Below are 24525 nucleotides of genomic sequence, written 5' to 3' on the forward strand. Positions count from 1 at the left end.
TGCTGTATGCCTATGTATGGCAACGCCTCACACACACACCACGTACAGATGACTACATGCCTACAACTGATTTACATCGCACCTCATGCATTCATGAAGGTCCTGATAAACAGTATTAAGACAGATGGTACAGACTTATGCAAAAGTTATGGTCACGTTTAACTCGCATATACTGGACAAGTTCTTCTTTGGCGGCGGTTACTGTTTTCCCTCTCCACTTTGCAAAAGCGTGTTTTTGTCAGACAAATATACCACATGTACCTCTGGCTAAACCACTCGACGGGAAGTGGCAAGATCGGGGACACTGGGTTCCTCAGAAGGCTGCTTGTCATGATTTTGTTCCCACAGAGGATCCTCAGACAGAATACAGCGTGCAAGGTGATGTATATCGTACGAGACTGACAACATCTGTACATGTGCACAGAACTGTCGGGTTGGTTGAGGACTCACCACGTGGTTTGCTCACTGATGTCTATGTAACCATGGCTTCACTGGAAATTCCACCTTATCTGTCGACGGTCCCAGAATGTCTCTGGGCCAAACATAAATATGATGTAGGTCAAATTCAGAACCTTTAATCATTCATCCAAAATCAGACTACAGGCCTGTTAAAACAATATCCTCTCAAAAAAAGAAGCACTTGACGGCATTACGCCAGTTTTTGAGTCCCTTTAAAAGAGGGATCATTATACTTTGTGAAACATCTTCCAGTCAGAATTCTTATTTTTCCTGTAAAGAAAATTTGAAGAATTGTACAAGATCTGCAAGCAGTAAATCCTGCAGTTCACCCAAGAGTTCCCGAGGTACCAAATCCACACAATCTTGCTGCAAGTACAACCACAAGCTACTCTTTTTTCGGTTGTCGACCTCGCAAACGCGTTTTTTTCGGTCCCAGTACACCCCGATAGCCAGTACTGGCTCGTGTTCTCGTTTAAAGGTAAAACTTATACATGGACACGTTGCGTCTAAGTTTAGTCTCCCACGCACTTCCATCAACAGCTGACTTAAAATTTGCTAAACTTTTCCATCAGGCTCCACTCTCATTCAATACAATCAATCTAAAGGTGTGTAGCCCTTCAGCTGAAGCCTGTCAAGAAGACACACTCGCACTGCTGACGTTTCTAGCAGAAAACGGCCACAAAGCAAGTCTCTCTAACTAAAGTAACCTACCTGGGACATGTGATCACAGCAGAGGGTGAATCCCTCTCTCCCGAACACGTTCAGGCTACACTGGAGCTCCCCAAACCGTTAAAGAACAAACAAATGGTGAGTTTCCTTTTCATGACGTCATATTGCTGACAATGGATCCCTAACTACTCTGAACAACAAGCTCCTCTCTCATCTTTGATTCATGACAACAACTCTCTGCCCATGATAAGATCACATGGACACCTGAAGCCCAACAGGTTTTCACTGACTTAAAGTCTGCACTTACAAATGTTCCAACTCTAGGTTTACCTGACCCTGATAAACCTTTTGTATAGTTTGTAGATAACAAAGCATGCTAAAAGGAAGGAATCGAGGGTTTGCTGTGGTTATACAACATGAAGTTGTGATATCAGGTAAATTACCCTCACACTATTCGGCTCAAGCAGCTGAACTTGTCGCCCTCACAGAAGCCTGTAAACAAGCTGCTGGTAAATCTGTTAACATCTACACTGACTCTCGATACGCATTTGGAGTAGTGCATCACTTTGGTGCCCTCTGGAGACACAGAGGATTTTTAACATCCTCAGGTGAACCTGTTTCTAACCATTTACTGGTCTCATCGCTGCTTAAAGCTGTTTTGCTCCCCTCAGCAGTTTTCCCCTCCAGCAAACAGGATTCAACAGCAGTGGCAAAAGCACTGCTCATGGAGGTGATTCCCCGGTGGGGGATCCCTGGTAAGATAAGCTGTGGTAATGGCCTTGCTGTCATTCATCAGGCCATCTGCGTCCATCTCCATCCACAATGTATATTTTTTATGACATTTATTAAGTATCTTTTAATGTGTTAGTTGTGATTTTAGTTTTATTTAGAAACTGATTTTGGCATTTTTATGTGCCTAACTGTGGTTTGATTTAAAACATCCCTGCTCCTATCAGCCACAGAGTGCAGGTGCGGTAGAGCGTGAAAATGGTTCCTTTAAAGCTAAATGCTGTGAGGATGCTGGACTTAGATGGGTAAAGATGTATCTGCTCATATTTTCACAGCCTTGATCCAACTGTCCATGCGCACAGACGGACCCCAGCCTGGTCCAGCCTGTGTGACGCGCTCCGCCTCCGGTGCACGTTTGAATTAACACTGTACACACACACAGTTCCAGAGAATCACACATCTCACAGAGACCTTGGGTCTCCAACGAGGGACAACGAAGGAACCTCCATGGCATCCTTTTAGACAACCAGGCCTCTGTGGCATCAGAGGGACAAGATGTTGTTTAACGTTTGTTATATTGATCATCACCTTTCCATTATTATGGTTTGAAATGCAACAACTGCCAACCAGAGTTGACAACCTGACTGCACACACATGACCGGACCAATAAAACACACACCAGACTAACGCGTGAGTTGACTAAACAGCTGACATTTAAAGCACTGATCCAAACTGACTCTGACCTCCCTGATGACCCCACGCTCACCTGACCTCTTCCCTTTCCCCGACTATGACACAGACATGATATCACACATGGGTAAGTATTGACAATTCCCACAGAACAGCAGATATCACAATGATTTCTACATTGATTCTGTCATGGTTTCAATTTAAATAAAAAGGTGAGGACCCAGATGCAGCCTTTGATATAAGTTTGATAAACAAAAGGCAAAAAATGCAAAAACAAAATCTAAAATCCAACAAAAGACAAAAAAGGAAAATCAAAAGACAGAGCAAAAAACGTACAACAAAACCAGGAACAGGTAATCCAAGGGACACGAGGGGTCAGGGGAAGCACAAAGAAGATCCAGGGAAGGAAACACAAGGAACCAAGTGCAGGTCATGGACATAGATTAAACTCCAGAGGAAGGACGACAATGAACAGGCGACGTAGCAGGGGAGCACAAAGACTAAATACACTTAGGAGGTGAGGCTAATCAGACACAGGTGAGACAATCAAGGGGCAGGTGAAAACAATTAGGGCAGGGCACATAATCAAACAAGCGGGAAACACAAAGGCAGGAAGTGGACCAACACGAGAGACAAGGTGACAAAGTAAAACAGGAAGTGATCTAATCAAAAAGACACAAGTGAAATACTTAACAAGACTAAACACTGACAAGAACACAGAATAAACTAAATACAAAACTAAACGATGAAAACTCATGACAAGGGACAAAGTGAAAAGGTAACACAAGAAATAATAACTAAACACCAAAATACAAGACAAAACCAGAACTAAACTAGAAACTCATGACAGATTCTTTTACTCCCCTTCTGTGTGACGAGTGTAATTAAACTGTAAAAAAGTTACTTCACAATTTCAGTCTTTTTTTCAAACAATTGTTTCAGATGTTTTGAGCCATGCATCATTTATATAAATGAACTAAAAGTCACAAGGTGTGAAGCACAAAGGGCAGAAAAAACAAGTTTATTCCACCAAATTGTAGCTGTAGATGTGTTATAGATGTGTGAGCCTATATATGTGTGAGCTATAGATGTGTCAGCGTTTAGTGTATACGTGTGTGTCGAACAACAGGAAGAGAGACATTTGGAGTATGAGGGACTTTTATTAAAAGCAAACTTACAGAACCAAAGGTGTGAAACAGCAGGTCAGCGGCATTAATTGACTTTAACACAAGAAGAGATTTTAAGCATCAATGTTCGGTTTCTGTGTGTTTCAAAACAGATCAAAAGAGATTTGATATGAAACAAAACCAAGAACATGATCCTGATTAATTCAGAAGACGGAAATTACTTTTTGCTCCAGTCTGGTAAAAAAACAACTAAATCTTTACATTTGATCAGTTTCATAGAAATAATCAAGCAAACTAGTGTGTGTGTGTGTGTGTGTGTGTGTGTAACCAGACTGATTGATTGTCCATGTCTTATGTACGAATAAAGATTCAGCACAGTGATAACACACAGACAAAGTCTATCCATCATTTCCTCCTGGCTCATCTGGCTGAGACTCACGGGGGACTGGAGAGTGCGAGAGGTGGACTCCAGTTCATCACCAGGAGGGACACACAGAGACCACTGCTAGATTGATTGCGCGGGTGCAAAAAGGCTTTAGAAACCTGAAGAGATAAAAAAAAAAAAGGTCAAATAGAACCATAAATTATCTTATAAATGTTTGGAAATATCAATTCACAGAGCAACATATGTACAGTCATTAAAACCCACAATATTTATAATTCAGTCATTTCAGTCTGAACATTTGGAAATCAAGTATTTATTAAATGTCATGTTTTTGAAGTTAGTTCAACACTTTTTAATACATTTGTTTTTCTGAGTTTGTTCTTGTGAAGGTTCATTTATGACATTTGAATTACACTGAGCTGCTGCTGAAGGTTCAGCTTTGTTAGCTGTGCGAATAGTCCATGTCCAATATGAAGAAACTCACGGTGTGCAGGGCGGCCTGTTTCTCATTCAGCTTCTGGATTCAGTTTCTGAGAGAGCTCAGAGTTGTCATCAGGGGATCGTTGAAGTCGGCTGAAACACAAAGCGAAGACAAGTCATTTTAGTTCTCACATGAACAAATATCTTTTCTCCTCTGTCCTCTGATCCTCTCTTCTAGTTTCTTTCTTAACTCCAGAATTCAAACCTTCAACTAACACGTGTATCTTGTCCGAAGCACACAGCTCACTTTGTCTCTTGTACACGAATTAAACTTGACAAAACAAACATTATACCAAGAGAAAACACTGCCTTTAACCCTTTCCCCCTAAAATCCAAAACAATATCCACAATACAGTCGGAAACAGAGAAACTCCACCGTCTAACCACAAGCAACAAACTACCTTTAAGTGTTTGTTAAGGGCTGTAAAACTGCTCGTCAGTGTTACAGAGGCATGAATAAATCTGAGTGTGTTCACAGTATGTCTACACGTAGATGTAGAAGCGTACATGATGAAAGATTAACTTACAAATTATGAATGTTTAATTAAATCTGATAAAAGTTTCTTTTTATTCTTTTATTGTTTTGCTGTCAGGGTCCAGAGGTGGACACTTACATTGGTTTCATACTAATCTCAGCCTTCAAACTGTTTATTAAATGTATAAAAAACTTGATGAAAGTGAGTGAAAAACAATATAAGGACACAAAACTTCCCTTCCAACACAGGACTGTTACAGTGAACTTCCCACTCTCATCCCCTCTGACTCCAGTCTTACCTTCGTTGGTCCTGATCGCGACTTTGTCCAGCTTGGTGACGATGTCCTCCTTCACACCAGAGAGCTGAAACACACATTCGTACTTCCCCCAGTCTGCAGAGGACTCTGATGGAAGCTTCAGCTCGACACTCATCTGGAAGGATCCGTCGTGGTTGGGGAGGATCTCTCCGTGGTCCACGTCCTCATGAAGCTCCGCTCCATCTTTCCTCCAGAACATCACGGCCCTGTCAGGGTAGAAACCTGTAGCGTGGCAGCTGACTGGAGAGGAGGAAGTCTTCTGGAGGAGAGACACTGAGGGGAGGTCTGGAGAGAGAGAGAGAAAGACAGATTATAGTTTCTTTGTCATCATTTACTGTTGATTACTATCATAATTCCTGTTAACTGTCATGTATTTAAATGCCTTAAAACACAAATATTATATTTATAGTACCTATGCAAAGAAAATGAAGCTCACTGGAGTGTAAATGATATAAATATGGGAGGGGCAGAGTGTGAGAAAAAAAAGATATGTAGCAGAGAGGAACAGATATAAAAAGTAGGAACAGAGAGAGAGAAGCAGAAAGATGAAGAGAGAGCAGGAGAGAAAGACAAATGTGTGTAACATTTATTGTCATGTCAGGAAGAGAAGAGGTGTATGAACGTTGTGCTAATAAAAACACATCAGGTCATGTGGTTCTACCTGTTCTCAGCAGAGAGCTCCTCCCATAGTCCACATACTTCTTCAGCCACTCAGGGCAAATCTGGGTGAAGTAGTTCTTGGTCTGTGCTATTTGAGCTTTGTTATTATCCCACTTGTGTTTGGTGATGACAGCCTGTGGTGTTGGAGCGATCCATGACTCTGTCCTCAGGTCGAATGCTATGAAGTCTTCTCCATCATAACCAAACTGTTCATAACCATAAACTTCTCCAGTCTCATCATCCCACTCACAGCCGTACATCTGCTGGACAAGGTGGACACCTGAGAGAGAGAGAGAGAGAGAGAGAGAGAGAGAGAGAGAGAGAGAGAGAGCAGAGTGAGATCACAGCCCAGTCATCTTTTATCAGTTGATTTCACATCTCCACCACAGACACACTGATCCACACACACCAGCACAGAGCACCTACACCTCCTGCTGTTATTGGCTGGATGGAAGACGCTCACAGCCAATCATCATGTGGACAGTGTGGACGGTTTAGAGCGAGAGAGAGCTGCTCTAGAAGCTTCCACTGAAGGAGAGTCTCAGTCCAGGATCAGTCTGTAGACTCCTCCTGCTCAGCCAGCACAGTGTTCAGCAGTGTGTTAGTACAACTGCTCACAATAAGGCAGAGACCACCAGGACCACTATGGAGACTGGGAGGCAGTCTGTGCGTCCTGATTGGTCCATCCATCAGTCAATCATTCGACACAACCGACAGCTGTTTCTACCTGCAGGCGTCGGCTTGATGCTGCCTGAGAGGACGAACCGACACACTGTGGTCAGCACAGTGGAGATAATCTGATCTCATCTGTTTTCTACATTTTGAGAGAACAAACTAATCATGTTTGTCATGTTTGATTATGTTATGACTATTTTTTTAATTAATCAATAAATAGTTTAATCTGTTAAATGTCTTTAAAAAGTAAAATAAGTTCATCACAACGTCCCAGAGGCAAAAACATCTTATTTCAATAGTATATTATGTCAGAGACACACTGAGGAGAGAGAGTGAGTGAGTGAGGATGAAAATACAAACATTTCATCAGTAGAAAGTTAAACATGAACAAACCTCCAGTTTGGTTGAAGCGCTGCTTTGCAATTTCTATGTTGGATTTGGAGGCCTGCTGTTGACCCACAGCGACCTCAGTCTCCCTCTCCCAGTAGTCAGCTTCGCCTTCTGTGACTCTGCTCATCCAGTCCTGTTTGGGTTCTGCTCTCCTGGTGTCACTGTCATAGTAATCTATCTGAATGTCATCAACATACCCAACAGTCACAAACTCTGGGAAGTTTGGGACTCCAGAAGACGCAGTGTAGAAATACTTCAGAGAGTGAGGAACTGTAAGAAAAAGTTCATGTGATCATTTCAGGTTTTATTTGACACTTTAATGAATCACTGAACAATTTAATGATCCAGCACACAGAATCAAAAAGAACTACAGCACATTCAACACAAGCTCATCATCTCTTTGTGGTCAATAAATAAAGTAAAAAAAGTTTCTCTTGAACTTTTTATTCTAATATAAACATTTTTTACTCAAGTGTAACTCGCTTTAATGTAAATATATTTGTACAAACTCAACAATTATTATATATTTAACTCCTTATTTCACTGATAAGATTATTTTATGTACAATTAAAATTTTCCGTTAATAATGACACACCTCTACATTTTTAATAAACATATTTTTATATTTTTAAATAACTAATATTATTCATTTAATTTTAACATTCCCTCCACCATAAACTGAGTGTCTCTTAGTCCTGATTTAAACGTTGTTTTTGTTCTAACAGGTTTCTGTGAGTTTTGCCAGTTAAATATTTGATCATTTCAGAATCCCGCACGTCGTCTGCTCTCTGAATTTGTGTAGATCATTTTCTGTGTTAAACTGCACTTATAAAAAATCACGCACTGCACACACTGAAAATGTTTTACAAATCTGTGCAGGATTAAATATAATCCCTGTTAATAAAATACCCAAACCTTATAGCCTGATCAATGCTGGGTTTTGAGGCTGATGCTGATGTGAACACTTTCAGAGATTAAACTTGTTTTCGTGGCCAAAATCCAAACTGAGCCCATATTTCAGTTTCAAAATAAACTCGTCAGTGCCCTCTGGTGGACAAACTCGGTAATGGGAATGTTGCCAAACTACTTCAAACCTGTTTACTGATACTTGTCGACCAACATACAGATGCCAACACATCTGTAATAAGCTAACATCAGCAGATATATAGTGACTTTTTTGATCTGTCTCTGCTAAACAGCCTGTTATTGTACAAAGAGTGAATGTAATAACTGTCAGTGTGATGTGATCTGACAAAACCAACAAAACTCAATAAAGATGAGGATTATCTGGGGAATAGCTTCAAGGTTTATCTTAATATAGTATAAGGTAAAAATATATATTTAGAGGTAAAACAATATTACGAGGTAACCTTAATATTTAGGTTTAGTATTTTGTCAATGTATATCTATGTTCACTATTTGAGTTATTTGTTCACAGTTCTGATGAAATATAGACACCGTGAGACAATTATTATTGTAATAAATTAAAAATAGAAGCAATATTAATTGTAGTCCTAAAATAACAGTCATGTTTAATAGCACTAAATGAACAACACACTTTCTACAAAAGGCTCATGAAGTTAAAGACTGAATTTAAGAGCTCTATTTATAGTTTTTGAACAGAATCGCTTTGTTTTGACGCCTTTCTGCCTATTTTCTTTATCTATGTGTGTGTGACTGGTTCGTGCTGCGTAGCTACGCTGCAATTTTAGCATTTATGGCCGTCATGATATAAATTGGGCCGAAAAAATATCTCGAGTTGCTCTTTTGTAGGAGAAGACAAATGTGCTTTCTTCAACACTTCCCAGATAAAGACTTTTCTTATGACTACTAGGCGGTAATGACAGGAACAGACACGATTTACTCACTTGAAATGAGATGTTTACCTTTAACATCTCTATGATCTGCAAAAAAAACCCTCCTGAAACTAAACATCAAATAATAATACGAATCTTAAATTGGGCTGCAGCGCTGTTGCCTCACAGCTAGAAGGTCACTGGTCCAAACCCCGGTTTGGACAAAGTTGGCCTTTCTGTGCGGGGTTTGCATGTTCTCCCCGTGCACGTGTGGGTTCTCTCCGGGGTCTCCGGCGTCCTCCCACAGTCCAAAGACATGCTTGTTAGGTTAATTGGTGACTTTAGTTGACCATAGTGTGGGTGTGAATGAGAAAGTTTGTTTGTCTCTATGCGTCAGCCCTGTGATTGACTGGCGACCAGTCCAGGGTGTACCCCACCTTTCACCCGATGACAGCTGGGATAAGCTCCAGCACCCCCGCGACCCCGATCAGGATAAGCGGTATAGATAATGGATGGATGGATGGAATCTTAAACTGATATGTATATTATATAAAAATACGATCAATCGACTCAGATGATTCTTTACTCACATGCCGTCGTGTCATGTAGGACTGTTCCCAGGAGAGTCAGGAGCACCAAAGTCTTCATTGTGACCTGTGACTTCTTTAACTTTGATGAACTTTAAACTTATAAGTTTCTCTGTCCCGCTAGCTCGAGCTCTGAGGGTAAAATGAGGTGAGAGAAAATGGAGCACTGACATCAACCTCCGTAACAGCCACTAGAAATTTAGCCAGAGCATCAAAATCACTGGTAACTCGGTAAAACTGACCCACTGAGGTTATCAATGAAAGTGAAAGTACAGTCACTTTGTTTTAGCCCACCCGAGAGCATTGGGGGACGCGCGGGACTTTATTCTATGATCTTTGTTCACATGCCTCCTGCTGCTCAGATTTTCTGTAATATTATGCTAATGTGATGCTATGAGCACATATGTTTTAACTTTTTGGGAGGTCAAAGGTCAGATACAGATGAAATGGAGTTTATGAGGATGTAGTAGAGTTTTATTGTGCTTTTGTTCTTAGATTGAAAACAGCTCTGATCCAAATATAAACAACAAAACAACAATCCAAAGTGTTCCATACATGGTATGGATATATTGTGAAGAAAGACAGCAGAGGTAGGCCAAGGCTGTGGGTTCTGGCTCGCAATGCATCCTGGTACATGTAGGCACTAAACTCTAATCAAAACATTACAATTTGTTCACATCGTACTGAGATGCTATCATACCTCTGAATCCTTAATATTGACTTAACATATTATGGAAAACAACAACAACATAATCCTAATAAATAATGAAAAACCTTAAACACATAAATTATATTTTAAATAAAATACCTAAAAGGGATAAAGAAAGGAAATAATGCAAAAAGAAATAAAAGCTGTAAAAGCAATAGAAGAGATAGAAACCAGTAAAAGATAATAAAAACAATAAAGAGCTTAAAGCAATACAAGCAATAAAAAGGAATCAAATCATTACGCAACGAAAGAGATGGAAGCACTAAAAGCAATAAAGGAGATAAAGGATCAATAAAAACAATGAAAGAAGGAAAAGTAAGAATAAGGTGAAATTGACATTTTAAAAACATAAATAAGAGCCAATAAGAAGACGACATCACATAAAAGCAAGTCTATAGAAGTCAGTTTTAAGAAGAGAGCAGGACTGTACAACTCTCTTTATATGTGGGTCAAATGTAAGGTCGCGGTCGAATATTACGCCAAGGTTTCTGGCGGTGAGCTTTACATTATCAGAAAGGCCGCTATCGAGATGGAGGGTGGAGTTATGTGGATTGGTTAGTACTATTTCTGTTTTGGAGTTATCTAATTGGAGAAAGTTCTCAGCCATCCAACAGCTTATGTCACTGAGATAATCTTTGACAGCAGCTAGGCTTCTAGGGTCCCCAGGTCTCAGTGGAAGGTAGATCTGTGGGTCTTCTGCATAGCAATGAAAGGAAACATTGTGGCGCTGCATTATTTGGCCAAGTGGCAGCATGTAAATTGAAAATAAAATCGGACCTAAAACTGAACCTTGCGGTACACCACAGGTAATTGTAGTGGCAGAAGACGAGTATTTACCTATGGTGACCGCAAAGGTTCGTTCTAAAAGGTAAGAATAAAACCAACTAAGTGCAGAGTCCCTGATACCAAATCAATTTTTAAGACGATCAATTCAAATGGCGTGATCTACGGTGTCAAAAGCTGCACTTCAGTCTAAAAGGATTAAAATTGTGCCCTCCCTATAGCTCGAGCCTTATCAATCAAAACATTTCATCAGTTTTACAGAAATATACAAACAATATTTACACAACTGGAAAATAAATTTTGTTATGATGTTTTTACATTGTGTGTATGCGTGTGTGTGTGTGGGTTTGTGTCCACTGGGGGTGGCAAGGATTTGCGCATTAGGGTTAAGGTGGAATAAATTTCCAGGAGAACGTGTTGGAAGTGCTGCTTATAACTTATCCATAAACCTGAAGAAGAAAAAACAGAGAAGAAAAAATAAACATGAAATCAAAAACAAAATAACTTCATAAATGTTTGCAGAGTAAGTTTCCACAAAGCTGAATATTAAAAGTCATTGAGACCTAAAATATGTTTGCTTCAATCATCAATCCAACAGTTTCACTTATTTTTGTAGAAGACGAGTTTATGGTCAAATATTTTATTGACAGCTAAAATGTGTCACCAACATGTTACAATAATAAAGAATCACAGAAGGTTCCTTTGAACAGTTTAAAGCAGCTTTAAAGCAACAAGTTCACGGCCTATGTGATGCTACTCACTGTGTTCAGGGTGGTGTGTTTGTCTTTTAGGCATTTTGATTCTCAAGCATCTTTTCTTGCTCCACGACAGGGTTGTACACAGCTGTGAGGTCAGAAGCACAATGTTAACAAGCTGCAGACTTACGAGATGGAGGGCGTTTGGCTGAAAATAAATACAAACACATTATTAAAGATGTAACCGTTAAATATTTCAGACAGTGTCACCTTCAGTCCAGTGATGATCCTCTCTAATACCAACTCAAACTGATAAATAAATCCTTATGACTTTTGTTTAAATCTTACACTATTTCTTTTCTGATGGCCTCTTCCTTACATCATCGTGCTGCAGTCAAATTATAATTAAACTGTTTCTGGGTCTTACAGCGCTTAACGTTGATAAAAACACATTTTAAATGTTAAGAAGATCATTTGTTTCACTTTTGCAAACTGGACAGAAAAAAAGTCGAGAAAGAAAATACAGAAAATAAAATGACTTCATGTTTCTGCTTTGGTCTCTCACCATTCCTCTTCTTCAACATGAACACAACGGCAGCGATGAGGGCGAGAGCAAGAACAAGCACTGCAGCAATGATGCCGATGGTCACGTGCATGGAATTCCCTGTTGAGCATAAAACAACAAAACACAGTCACAACCTGAGCAGGTGAAGCAGGTTAAAGAGAAGAACATCTGCCAGTCAGACCATAATCCTGAATATAAGCACAGTTTGTTTGTGCTGCTGATGTTAACTCTCATCCTGTCTGTAGATAATTACTGTATTGATGCTGAATCTCTGAACAAGTCCATGAACTCATCTCCTAAAACTGACATGAAGTAAAATACAGTGCCTATAATCTCTGAACATGTAAATGGTTACACAATGACTGAAAAAAAAACACTCTAAACTTGTTTGAGTAAATTCTTTTTACAATAATCTTCAGACAACTTTCTAAAAAATGTCTTCTATTGGAGGTAAATAAAAAGAAGTCTTTATCAAAAATATAAACTGAACAAAAACACTTTTTTGTGTTTCATTATTGACATTTGTCTGTGTTGATCAAAGGTCAGTAAAGAGCGGACAGACAGCACAAACAGCTGCAGTCATCTATAATCCTTTGAAACAAATCATTTAAATCTGATAAAAGTTTCTTTTTATTCTTTTATTGTTTTGCTGTCAGGGTCCAGAGGTGGACACTTACATTGGTTTCATACTAATCTCAGCCTTCAAACTGTTTATTAAATGTATAAAAAACTTGATGAAAGTGAGTGAAAAACAATATAAGGAAACAAAACTTCCCTTCCAACACAGGACTGTTACAGTGAACTTCCCACTCTCATCCCCTCTGACTCCAGTCTTACCTTCGTTGGTCCTGATCGCGACTTTGTCCAGCTTGGTGACGATGTCCTCCTTCACACCAGAGAGCTGAAACACACATTCGTACTTCCCCCAGTCTGCAGAGGACTCTGATGGAAGCTTCAGCTCGACACTCATCTGGAAGGATCCGTCGTGGTTGGGGAGGATCTCTCCGTGGTCCACGCCCTCATAAAGCTCCTCTCCATCTTTCCTCCAGAACATCACGGCGCTGTTAGGGTACAAACCTGTAGCGTGGCAGCTGACTGGAGAGGAGGAAGTCTTCTGGAGGAGAGACACTGAGGGGAGGTCTGGAGAGAGAGAGAAAGACAGATTATAGTTTCTTTATCATCATTCCTGTTAACTGTCATGTATTTAAATGCCTTACTAACATCAAGATTATATTTATAGTACCTATGCAAAGAAAATGAAGCTCACTGGAGTGTAAATGATATAAATATGGGAGGGGCAGAGTGTGAGAAAAAAAAAGATATGTAGCAGAGAGGAACAGATATAAAAAGTAGGAACAGAGAGAGAGAAGCAGAAAGATGAAGAGAGAGCAGGAGAGAAAGAGAAATGTGTGTAACATTTATTGTCATGTCAGGAAGAGAAGAGGTGTATGAACGTCGTCCTAATAAAAACACATCAGGTCATGTGATTCTACCTGTTCTCATCAGAGAGCTCCTCCCATAGTCCACATACTTCTTCAGCCACTCAGGGCAAATCTGGGTGAAGTAGTTCTTCTTCTGGGCTATGAAAGCTTTGTTATTATCCCACTTGTGTTTGCTGATGACAGCCTGTGGTGTTGGAGCGATCCATGTCTCTGTCTTCAGGTCGAATGCTATGAAGTCTTCTCCATCATAACCATACTGTTCATAACCATTAACTTCTTGAGTCTCGTCATCCCACTCACAGCCGTACATCTGCTGGTAAAGGTGGATACCTGAGAGAGAGAGAGAGAGAGAGCAGAGTGAGATCACAGCCCAGTCATCTTTTATCAGTTGATTTCACATCTCCACCTCAGAGACACACTGATCCACACACACCAACACAGAGCACCTACACCTCCTGCTGTTATTGGCTGGATGGAAGACGCTCACAGCCAATCATCATGTGGACAGTGTGGACGGTTTAGAGAGAGAGAGAGAGAGAGAGAGAGAGAGAGACTGCTGGGAAACAGAGTGACATCCTAACACAGTTCACATCCTGCTGTTGTTTTATTACCACAGAGACACACTGAGACCAACACACACACACACACACACACACACACACACACACACACTCAAAACCCCGAGCTGCTCTAGAAGCTTCCACTGAAGGAGAGTCTCAGTCCAGGATCAGTCTGTAGACTCCTCCTGCTCAGCCAGCACAGTGTTCAGCAGTGTGTTACTACAACTGCTCACAATAAGGCAGAGACCACCAGGACCACTATGGAGACTGGGAGGCAGTCTGTGCGTCCTGATTGGTCCATCCATCAGTCAATCATTCGACACAACCGACAGCTGTTTCTACCTGCAGGCGTCGGCTTGATGCTGCCTGAGAGGACGAACCGACACACTGTGGTCAGCACAGTGGAGATAATCTGATCTCATCTGTTTTCTACATTTTGAGAGAACAAACTAATCATGTTTGTCATGTTTGATTATGTTATGACTATTTTTTTAATTAATCAATAAATAGTTTAATCTGTTAAATGTCTTTAAAAAGTCAAATAAGTTCATCACAACGTCCCAGAGGCAAAAAGATGAAATCTTTAAGTTGCTTCTTCCGTCTGAGCAACACTGAACAGCATTTCATTTCTTTCAATAGTATATTATGTCAGAGACACACTGAGGTCCAGTTCAATTAATCTGATCTGTGTTTCTGCTCTTTATATATCATGGACACAGTGTGGTCAGTGCAGCAGAGTCGAGCTGTTACACTTTTTAAACCTCTGATCACAATCACACATTCATCATGTCGTCCTGTCAGCCACGTTCATTAACACACGCTGCTCCTCCTCTCATGTGCGGACCCAGCACAAGCAGCCTGTGTCCCATTTACAGTCCTGCACCTTAGTTTTAGAAACCAGGCGCTGACGTTCCTCTATCAGCTGTGTGTTGTAGAGCTGTTGTGATCAACAGGTTTTCTACAGGAGAGTTCATATGGACCGACTGACTGTGGGCAGCCCAGTCGAGTTATTGTGGTCTAATCTAGTGGAGATAAAGGGTTAATAATCTCTGAAGGTTATTATGGGATGGACCGAAACGCTGCATCAGGGCAGTTTAGCAGCATCCAGCAGTCTGAGTGTCAGTGATGTTTCTGTGAGTCCGACTGTGTTTCAGACAAGAAACGCCTCCAAACAGCTTCAACTACGTCAGTGACACACTCCTGACTGTGTGTGTGTGTGTGTGTGTGTGTGTGTGTGTGTGTGTGTGTGTGTGTGAGATTTGATTTTTAACCAGATCTTTATTGATCACTCTTCACACTGTACAAAAACATAACACATCCTTGTTTTAAACGCACCAATCACATTCACAGTTTCACTTCAGCATGTCTCCCACCAACAGCTGACCCTCCACCACAGAGCACAGCACCCTCTCATGAGCCCAGACTGACTGGAAACTCTCCAGGTCCTGGTTGGCTCCGTAAAAACTGAAGTCCAACAACAACCTGGACTTCAACATTTTCTCAAACAGTAGCTTTACATGAAGCTCCAAAGATTCCCCCACCTTCCTCTTCCTGCTCACATATATGGCCATCTTTGCTTGTCCCAGGAGGAAATTTACGCTCTGACATTTATGCTTTTGGTGCCGAGTGTATTTGAACCCACAGATAAAAACCTGTTTAGTAAAAATCTCTTTAAAACAGCCAAAAAACTTTCCCAGTAAAACAAACAGAGGAGTCAGACGAGTGCACTCTAAAGAGCAGTGAAACACTGTCTCCCTGTGCTCACAGGAAGGACACGTATCCGGCACACTGACATTCAGAACAGAAATAAAAGCAGTGACAGCTATGATGCCATGTAGGATCCTCCACTGTAGGTCTGCATGTTTCTTGATCGGGGGGGGTTTGTACAGAGACCTCCACTCAGGTCTGGCCTCAGGACTGAGCCCCAGATAAGTCCTCCAGGGGGTGTCACTGCGACCATTCAGGTTTTTTTATGTACAGTATTAACAATCAGTTTGTAAAAAGTCTTCCCCGCCCCGTCACTTAAAGAAACACCTGCAGTGTTGGTGGAAGCCAGTAAAAGACCAGAGCAGTCCTTCAGGTCAGGAAGCAGTGCGAGAGCAGGGTAGGGGTCAGAGCTGTCTGGCAGCAGAGAGCCGTCACCATAGTCAGTAAGTAGAGACCACTGGTGCCCTGTCAGCTGATGTTTCCAGCACCTCAGTAACTGTCTTATGATCCGTGTGGATCTCACTCCCAGACGAGCAGCCAGACCAGCCGGATTGTCCAACTGAGGTCCAGTCGGCTCCACCACCTGCCCCAGCGTAGAGATCCTGGCAGAGAGGAACATTCTGGACAGAGTGGGTCCAGCCCAGCGAGGAGAGCCCAAGTGTCCGCCACACAACACCGGCTCTTTAAGCAGCCAGTACAGAGAGTCTGCCTGTTCCTGTCTCTGCTTCTTCAGCAGAGTCCACACTGTAAAAACACTCCGATAAAACCCTGGCAGAGAGGACATGTTCACTTTCTTTAAATCCATTAAAAACAGAGCTCAGTCCCAGTCCACCAAAACGCTGCAGGATACAGCAGGACAGCGGCCTCCACACCAGGTCAGCGGGCCCAGTGAGCAGTCTCTGCATGAACTGAAGGCGGACAGTAGCACCCCTACTGGCTAGATGAACCAGACCCTGCCCTCCCTCCTCTTTAGGGAGAACGAGCACACTCTGAGGAACCCAATGCAGCCTGTCCCAGAAAAAATCCACCAACACTTTTTGGACGTCAGACAGGAGAGAGGGAGGAGGATCAACACAGGCCAACATGTGCCACAGAGCAGAGGAGACCAGACTATTGGCCACAAGTACCCGCCCTCTAAAACACATTTTAGGCAACAACCACCTCCATTTCTTAAGACGACCTTTGACCTTTTCCACAACACTTTCCCAATTTTTCTTTACAAAGGTCTCATTCCCCAAAAAGACTCCCAGATATTTCAGACCTCCTTTTTTCCAGACCAGACCTCCAGGTAGACTGAGCTGATCCCTCAGCCTCTCCCCCAACATGACAGCCTCACTTTTCACCCAGTTCACTTTGGCAGAAGACATGGAACCAAATAAATTAACATTTCTTTCTAACAGATCAATATCTTTCTGCTTATTTACCAGGACAACGGCATCATCAGCGTATGCAGACAGTTTAAAATGAACATCAGAGCCTGGAAAACACACCCCGCACAGATCTGAGGTCAGTTTGTGAAGCAGAGGTTCAATGGCTGAAGAGTGTAACATGCCAGACAAGGGACATCCCTGCCTCACCCCCCTCTGCACACTAAAAGGAGCACTCAGACCTCCATTGGTTTTTAGAACACTCTCAATGCCACAGTACAACACCTGGATCTTGGCTATGACACGTGGGCTGAACCCAAAGGCAGCTAGAGTCTGCCACAGATACTGGTGTTCAACCCGATCAAAAGCCTTTTCCTGGTCTATTGAAATCAAACCGGTGTCTACAGCCAATGAACGAGAGACCTCCAGAACATCTCGAATCAGAGTGATGTTATCACTAATGAGCCTGCCGGGCACACAGTGGGTCTGATCAGCGTGGATGATGGAGCCCATCACCTGTCTGAGTCTAGAGGCCAGGACCTTGGACAAGATTTAATAGTCTGTGCAAAGTAACGACACCGGTCTCCAGTTTTTCAATTCCTGCAGGTCACTCTTCTTTGGCAGCAGAGTAATGACCGCCCTCCTGCAGCTCAGAGGCAGCCGACCCCTCTCCAACTGTCTCTGATCACCTCCAGCAGATCCTCCCCCAGCACAGACCAGAAGGACTCAATCCCAGGAGCTCTACCATGCTGCAGACTCATCAACGCAGAGTACAGTTCAGGCAGGGACAGCTGGGCCTCCAACTTCACATTTTCCTCTGCCCCAACCTGAGGAAGACCAGCATAGAAGGACTCACACACCTCTGGACGCTCTGTAAATTCACTCCTGTAGAAGTCCTTGTAAAAGTTAGCTGCAAACTTCCTGCTGTCAGAGGAGTCTGAGATGGAAGAACCGTTTCTGGACCGTAAAGAATGGATGATCTTTTTCTGTCCATGTTTCCTCTCCAGGCCAAAGAAGAAGTGAGATGGAGCATCCATCAGTGTGACATCCAGGACACGAGATCTGACCAGGGCCCCCTGTGCTGTGACGCCCAGCAGGTTGGCTAGAGCCGACTTTTTAGATTGAAGGGAATCCAACAGCCCTCGATTTCCTGTGGAGTCTACCAAACGCTGGAGCTCCACCACTTCAGTCTCTAGATCTCTCAAAGATCTGCTGATGTCTCTGGTGACATTGCGAGTATAATACTGACACAATTGTTTGATCTGACATTTGCCAAAGTCCCACCACTGCTGAACACAATCAAAGTCAGACTTACACTGTCTGTGGGTGACCCAGAATCCTCCACAGCATCCCTAAACGCCTTATCATGTAACAGGGCCGTGTTAAAATGCCAATAAGCACTGTTCAGTCCGACCTTCTTAATAAAAACAGAACAAAACACAAGACAGTGATCCGTGAAGCCCACAGGGTTTATGTGACAGCCTTTAAAAACACTCAGCTGGTGTTTGAAAGAACACAAGCGATCCAGCCTGGCCAGAGATAAAACATCGTCTTCAGAGTGACTCCAGGTGTACTGTCTGTGATTATGATTGAAACTCCTCCACACATCAGCCAGCTCCTGAGTCTCTGTGAGCTGTCTGAGCCTGTGTGATGAAGCAGCATGAGGCTCCTGGTGATTCCTGTCCAGTTGGATTTTCTGTACAGTTAAAATCTCCACCCAGAAATAAACACTCGTCACTGCTGCAGCGTCTGATGGTGTCACACAACACACCCAGAACAGTAAGTCTGTCCACATGAGTGCATGGTACATAAACATTAATCAGAGGGAGCTTAACATTTTCATACTGAACTTTGACCTTCAGTAAACAGCCTTCAATAACTTCCTCTACCTCACATGACACAGGCAGGAAGCTTCTAGAGAACATAATCCCAACTCCTCCACTACAGCTGGACTTATGGCTCCGGATCACATCCCCACCCCACTCTCTCCTCCACTGACTTTCACTCTCGGAGGTGCTGTGTGTCTCCTGAACCATCAGCACATCTAACTTCTTAAACTCCTGCAGCTGAAACAGAGCGGCTCTTTTAGCAACATCTCGAGCTCCGTTCAGGTTCAAAGTGCCGACTCTGAAGTCACACATGGAGAGAGAGAGGTTTATAGAAGACACAAGAAAAACACACCACAGAAAGAAAAAGAAAGAGATCAGAGTCTGTTTAAGCATCATCTTCAAGGATTTGTGCTTTAACTTTTAGAATCAGTTTCCTGAGACGATAAACCTCCTGACCTGTGAGGCCTTCGTCCCCAAACGCTCCGGACTGTTTGGTTAGAGGCCGAGCTGACTCAACAAACCGCTGCAGGTCTGGAAAGTAGCTCTCTACTTTCACCAGCTTCGCTCCCCGAGTGTCCTGAAGGAACTTCTGGATTTGAGCTAAAGTGAACCTTCTGTGTCCGTCCTCCTGTGTGGACATGAACTCACTGTCAGACTCTGCTGGAACAGCCTTTAGACCTTTCTTCACTTTGGACCCTTTAGCACTGTTCTGCACACTTTCTGGGCTCTTTCTCTTCTGTGACATTTTTAATAACTCATCATCCGACATGTCCTCATCTTCCACAGAGTCAGCACACACTGAGATTACATTTCCCTGAGCTCACTCTGCATCCTGACTTTCACTTATCACACCTGTTTGTTCCCTCCTGTTTTTAATCTCACTTTGTTCACCTGACTCCTTCTGTGACTTTGTTTCTGTTTCTGCGTCTCCCTGTCTGCTGTCCTTTTCCTGCCGCTCCTCAGTGACTCTGTTACACTTGTTTCTAGCATCAGGGACCCTGTCTCCCCGGGGGGCAGCTTCAGCTCTACTGGAGCACCATGAACACCGGCCTCCTGTGACAAACAACATGTTTCAGAAGATTTACAGCCGAGACAAACCATCTTGATCGGGGAGACTACCTGTCCATACCTGGAGAGCTCTCCAACATGTCATTTTCAATGAACGGGGGGGCGTTAGAGATGATTATCTTATTAGCCGGATTAACAAGAGGGAGTACGGGGGTGAAAGTGTCTTTAATTACTACACCTTCCTCCACCACTTCACCGACTTTGACGGTGCTATCGAGAAAGATAACAACGGCTCCATTCATGCGGGAGGCAGACTTCACACTGTCGTAACCCACCACCTCTCCAACCGCTAAACTCGCCTCCTCCACCGAGCAGCTGACTGCCGGCACCAGCTTCACTGCATGTCGGCGTGTCAACTTCTCAAACTCCATTCCCACATCTACGACGGGCACGTTGCCCAGTCGAGCTGGTAGACACGCTACCAAACTACACTACACCTGAAAACACCAGACAGGAAGAAAGTAAAGAAAATAAAGAGAAATAAACACAAACAACAGATTGAAACTCGCTCACGCTGGAGCTCACGCTGGAGCTCACGCTGGAGCTCACGCTGGAGCTCACGCTGGAGCTCACGCTGCCACACGCCGTCCACTCAGAGAGAGAGAAAGAGAGAGAGAGAGAGAGAGAGAGAGAGAGAGAGTGTGTGTGTGTGTGTGTGTGTGTGTGTGTGAGTGAGAGCGAGAGTGTGTGTGTGTGTGTGTGTTTGCATGTGTGAGAGAGAGTGTGTGTGTGTGTGTGAGAGAGAGAGAGAGAGAGAGAGTGTGTGTGTGTGTGTGTGTGTGACAGAGAGAGAGAGAGAGAGAGAGTGTGTGTGTGTGTGAGAGAGAGCGAGAGTGTGTGTGTGTGTGTGTGAGAGAGAGAGAGCGAGAGAGAGTGTGTGTGTGTGTGTGTGTGTGTGTGTGTGTGTGTTTGCATGTGTGAGAGAGAGTGTGTGTGTGTGTGTGTGACAGAGAGAGAGAGAGAGAGAGAGAGAGAGAGTGTGTGTGTGTGTGTGTGTGTGTGTGTGTGTGTGTGTGTGTGTGTGTGGTCACATCTGTCTAAAATACAAGATGAAAATATAAACAACATTTCATCAGTAGAAAGTTAAAAATGAACAAACCTCCAGTTTGGTTGAAGCGCTGCTTTACAATTTCTATGTTGGATTTGAAGCTCTGCTGTTGACCCACAGCGAGATCAGTCTGCCACTGCCAGTAGTCAGCTTCGCCTTCTGAGGCTCTGTTCATCCAGTCCTGTTTGGGTTCTGCTGTCCTGGTGTTGCTGTCATAGTGAATCATCTCAACATCATCAACCAACCCAACAGCTACAAACTCTGGGAAGTTTGGGACTCCAGAAGACCCAGTGTAGAAATACTTCAGAGAGTGAGGCACTGTAAGAAAAAGTTCATGTGATCATTTCAGGTTTTATTTGACACTTTAATGAATCACTGAACAATTTAATGATCCAGCACACAGAATCAAAAAGAACTACAGCACATTCAACACAAGCTCATCATCTCTTTGCAGTCAATAAACACTAAAACAATATTTGTGTAGATTTAAAAACAAAGTTTCTCTTGAACTTTTTATTCTAATATTTCTGATGAATGTGTCTTCAAAATGTTTTTATTCTGAAAGGAAATATTTAACGAGTCATAAATTCAGCTCATGCAGTCGTGTACCTGACTTTCACTGACATCAAACAGTCTGTCATAAATCATCTTTTTATCTAGTGCTGGATATCTTAGTGTGAAGTGAAACTCCACTTTCATTTCCAGTTTGTGTCTTCATTCAATCTTCAGGAAACTTCTTTAGCAGTTTACACTCGTTATCTTATTAGTTTGAAATCTGAAATCTCAAACCTCTGAACAAAATGTACACGTGATTCAATCTGATTTATAAACCAATAAATCAAATGTTATTTATTGTCTATTTAATTAAATAACATCTTTTATGGTCTTAATTTTATATCATCAGTAGTGACCAATAATAACTTAAGTTTCTTCATAAGGTTTTGAAGTACAGATTTGATTTAATCTTCTTTGGTTTAGAAGAAGGTTTTACTCTTTTCTTTTGTTACTGTTTTTATTAGTCAATGAAATCATCAGTAATATATTTGTATTTTAATATCAGGAGGTTTGTCGATGTCAGAATTTATGGATATAAATGTTTTTTCTGAATACGATCAATAAAGAAGAAAATGGACTCTTGTGTAACTCGCTTTAATGTAAATGTATTTGTTCAAATTAAAGTATTATATATTTAACTCCGTTAGTCTTTCATAAAAATATTATGTGTACGATTGAAATATTCTGTTCATTATGACAATCTCAGAAAAATGTGAATGGACACACCTCTATATCTTTAATCAACATATTTATATTTCACATGTAGTGATTCTACACATTTTCTATTTGCAGAATTTTGTTTTTAATAACTAATATTATTTATTAAATTCTAACATTCCCTCCACCATAAACTGAGCTTCTCTTAGTCCTGATTTAAACGTTGTTTTTGTTCTAACAGGTTTCTGTGAGTTTTGCCAGTTAAATAATTGATCGTTTAAAAATCCTGCTCTGTCGTCTGCTCTCTGAGTGCATGTAGATCATTTTCTGTGTTAAACGCACGGCACACACTGAAGAAGTTTTACAAGATGTGCAGGAATACATCTTGTTAGTTAATAAAATACCCAAAGATTATAGTCTGATTAATACTGTTCTTTGAGGCTGATGCTGTTTGGACACTTTCAGAGATCAAACTTGTTTTTGTGCCCAAAATACAAACTGAGCCCATATTTCAGTTTCTAAATTAACTCGTCAGTGCCCTCTGGTGGACAAACTCTGTAATGGGAATGTTTCCAAACTACTTCAAACCTGCTTTAAGTTTACTGATACTTATCGACCAACGTACAAAGACACCAACAATAAAAATGACGAATGTCTGCGAAATAGCTTTAAGATTAATTTTAATGTAGTATAAGTTCAAATATATATTTCGAGGTAAAACTATATAACGAGGAAAATGTCATATTTAGGTTCAGTATGTTGTCGCTGATTGTGTTTCTATGTGCAACATTTTTGAACATATGCAACATACATTTTTTTATTTGTTATAAATTCAGATGAAATATAGACACTATAAGACAATTATTATTATTATTAATTAATTAAAAACTAGAACAAATATTAACTTCAGTTCTAAAATAAAGCATGATAAATAGCACTAAATTAACACTGTTTCTATAAAGAGGATATGAACAAGTTAAAGACTGAATATGAGAGCTCTATTTATAGTTTGTGAACAGAAACGCTTTGTTTTCTTTATTTATCTGTGACTGGTTCGTGATGCGTAGTTATGCTTCTCATAAATAGACTTTTTTATAACTACTCGGAGTTATTGACATGAACAGACAGGATTTACTATTCTTACATGAGATGTTTACCTTTAACATTTCTATTATCTGCAAAACTAACTCCTGAAACTAAACATAAAATACTATCATATGAACCTAAAATTGATACATTATACAAACATTTTTCTCTTTACAATCAATCGACTCAGATGATTCTTTACTCACCTGCCGTCGTGTCCTGTAGGACTGTTCCCAGGAGAGTCAGGAGCATCAAAGTCTTCATTGTGACTTCTTTAACCCTTCATGAACCTAAAGCTATTAGGTTTCTTTGTAGAGCTAAAATTAAATGAGGTGAGAGAAAATGGAGCGCTTTCATCAACCTCCGTCTAAAGCCAATAGGAATTTAGCCTGAGCATCAACGTCACTTGTAACTCGGTAAAACTGACCCACTGAGGTTATCAATGAAAGTGAAAGTAAAGTCTGTTTGTTCCAGCCCATCTGAAGACCCCTATTGCACCTGAAAGCATTGGGGGACGCGCGGGACTTTATTCTATCATCTTTGTTCACATGTGAAAGTCGTATTAAACCTCCTGCTGCTCAGATTTGCTATAATATTTTGTAGGTTAATGTGATGCTATGAGCACAAATGTTTTAACTTTCTGGGAGGTCAGAGGTCAGATGCAGATCAAATGGAGTTTGTGAGGATGCAGTCGGTCTTATTGTGCTTTTGTTCTGAGATTAAAAACAGCTCTGATCCAAATACAAACAACAAACAACAAGCGAAGCGTTGTTTCATACATGTTATAGAGAGTAAATGTGGGGAGGTGCTCCCCCTAGTGGCTCAAACTTGCAGTTGGTGTGCAGCAGAACCATTGTACTCATGAGGTCTGTTATTATCTGATATTTAAATACATCTGTGCACAATCATAACATTAAATGAGGTTATTAAATGTGATGGAGGGAGACATCTTATATTCTTTAAAGTCAATATCAAATGATTTACTTTTATATCTGTGTTGTGTGTAACATGTCAG

General features: G+C 41.5%; 2 protein-coding genes and 1 long non-coding RNA gene across 3 annotated transcripts; all 3 read right to left on the reverse strand.

The window, feature by feature from the left end:
* Positions 1-3687: 3687 nt before the first annotated feature.
* On the reverse strand, positions 3688-4934 carry LOC138609271 (uncharacterized). The gene is made up of 2 exons (XR_011309471.1): positions 4544-4934; positions 3688-4217 (listed from the first exon to the last, which is right to left on the reverse strand). It is a non-coding gene; the product is annotated as an uncharacterized lncRNA (long non-coding RNA).
* A 19-nt stretch (positions 4935-4953) lies between these two features.
* LOC138608666 (class I histocompatibility antigen, F10 alpha chain-like) lies at positions 4954-9558 on the reverse strand. The gene is made up of 5 exons (XM_069681227.1): positions 9443-9558; positions 7060-7326; positions 5993-6271; positions 5273-5616; positions 4954-5022 (listed from the first exon to the last, which is right to left on the reverse strand). The coding sequence occupies exons 1-5, from the start codon at positions 9498-9500 to the stop codon at positions 4954-4956; spliced, it is 1017 nt and encodes a 338-aa protein (XP_069537328.1). The 5' UTR covers positions 9501-9558.
* Positions 9559-11817: 2259 nt separating this feature from the next.
* Positions 11818-23808, reverse strand: LOC138608388 (major histocompatibility complex class I-related gene protein-like). The gene is made up of 5 exons (XM_069680965.1): positions 23717-23808; positions 21264-21530; positions 13685-13963; positions 13029-13331; positions 11818-12290 (listed from the first exon to the last, which is right to left on the reverse strand). The coding sequence occupies exons 1-5, from the start codon at positions 23772-23774 to the stop codon at positions 12106-12108; spliced, it is 1092 nt and encodes a 363-aa protein (XP_069537066.1). The 5' UTR covers positions 23775-23808; the 3' UTR covers positions 11818-12105.
* Between the last annotated feature and the right edge of the window lie 717 nt (positions 23809-24525).

Source organism: Semicossyphus pulcher, unplaced genomic scaffold (genome assembly GCF_022749685.1).
Source record: "Semicossyphus pulcher isolate SPU_LCO1_2020_fin unplaced genomic scaffold, fSemPul1.0.p SCAF_5, whole genome shotgun sequence".
In the NCBI taxonomy this organism is placed as follows: domain Eukaryota; kingdom Metazoa; phylum Chordata; class Actinopteri; order Labriformes; family Labridae; genus Semicossyphus; species Semicossyphus pulcher.

Bases quoted from the DNA above. Each gene is read 5' to 3' on its own strand.
- LOC138608666 (XM_069681227.1), bottom strand. From the start codon at position 9,500: ATGAAGACTTTGGTGCTCCTGACTCTCCTGGGAACAGTCCTACATGAC. The intron at 7,327-9,442 runs GTGAGTAAAGAA...TTTTTCTTACAG, and splicing joins CCTACATGACACGACGGCAT to TTCCTCACTCTCTGAAGTAT. The intron at 5,617-5,992 runs GTAGAACCACAT...CTCTCTCTCCAG, and splicing joins GAGCTCTCTGCTGAGAACAG to ACCTCCCCTCAGTGTCTCTC.
- LOC138608388 (XM_069680965.1), bottom strand. From the start codon at position 23,774: ATGAAGACTTTGATGCTCCTGACTCTCCTGGGAACAGTCCTACAGGAC. The intron at 21,531-23,716 runs GTGAGTAAAGAA...TTTTTCTTACAG, and splicing joins CCTACAGGACACGACGGCAG to TGCCTCACTCTCTGAAGTAT. The intron at 13,964-21,263 runs GTTTGTTCATTT...TCTCTCTCTCAG, and splicing joins GCGCTTCAACCAAACTGGAG to GTATCCACCTTTACCAGCAG.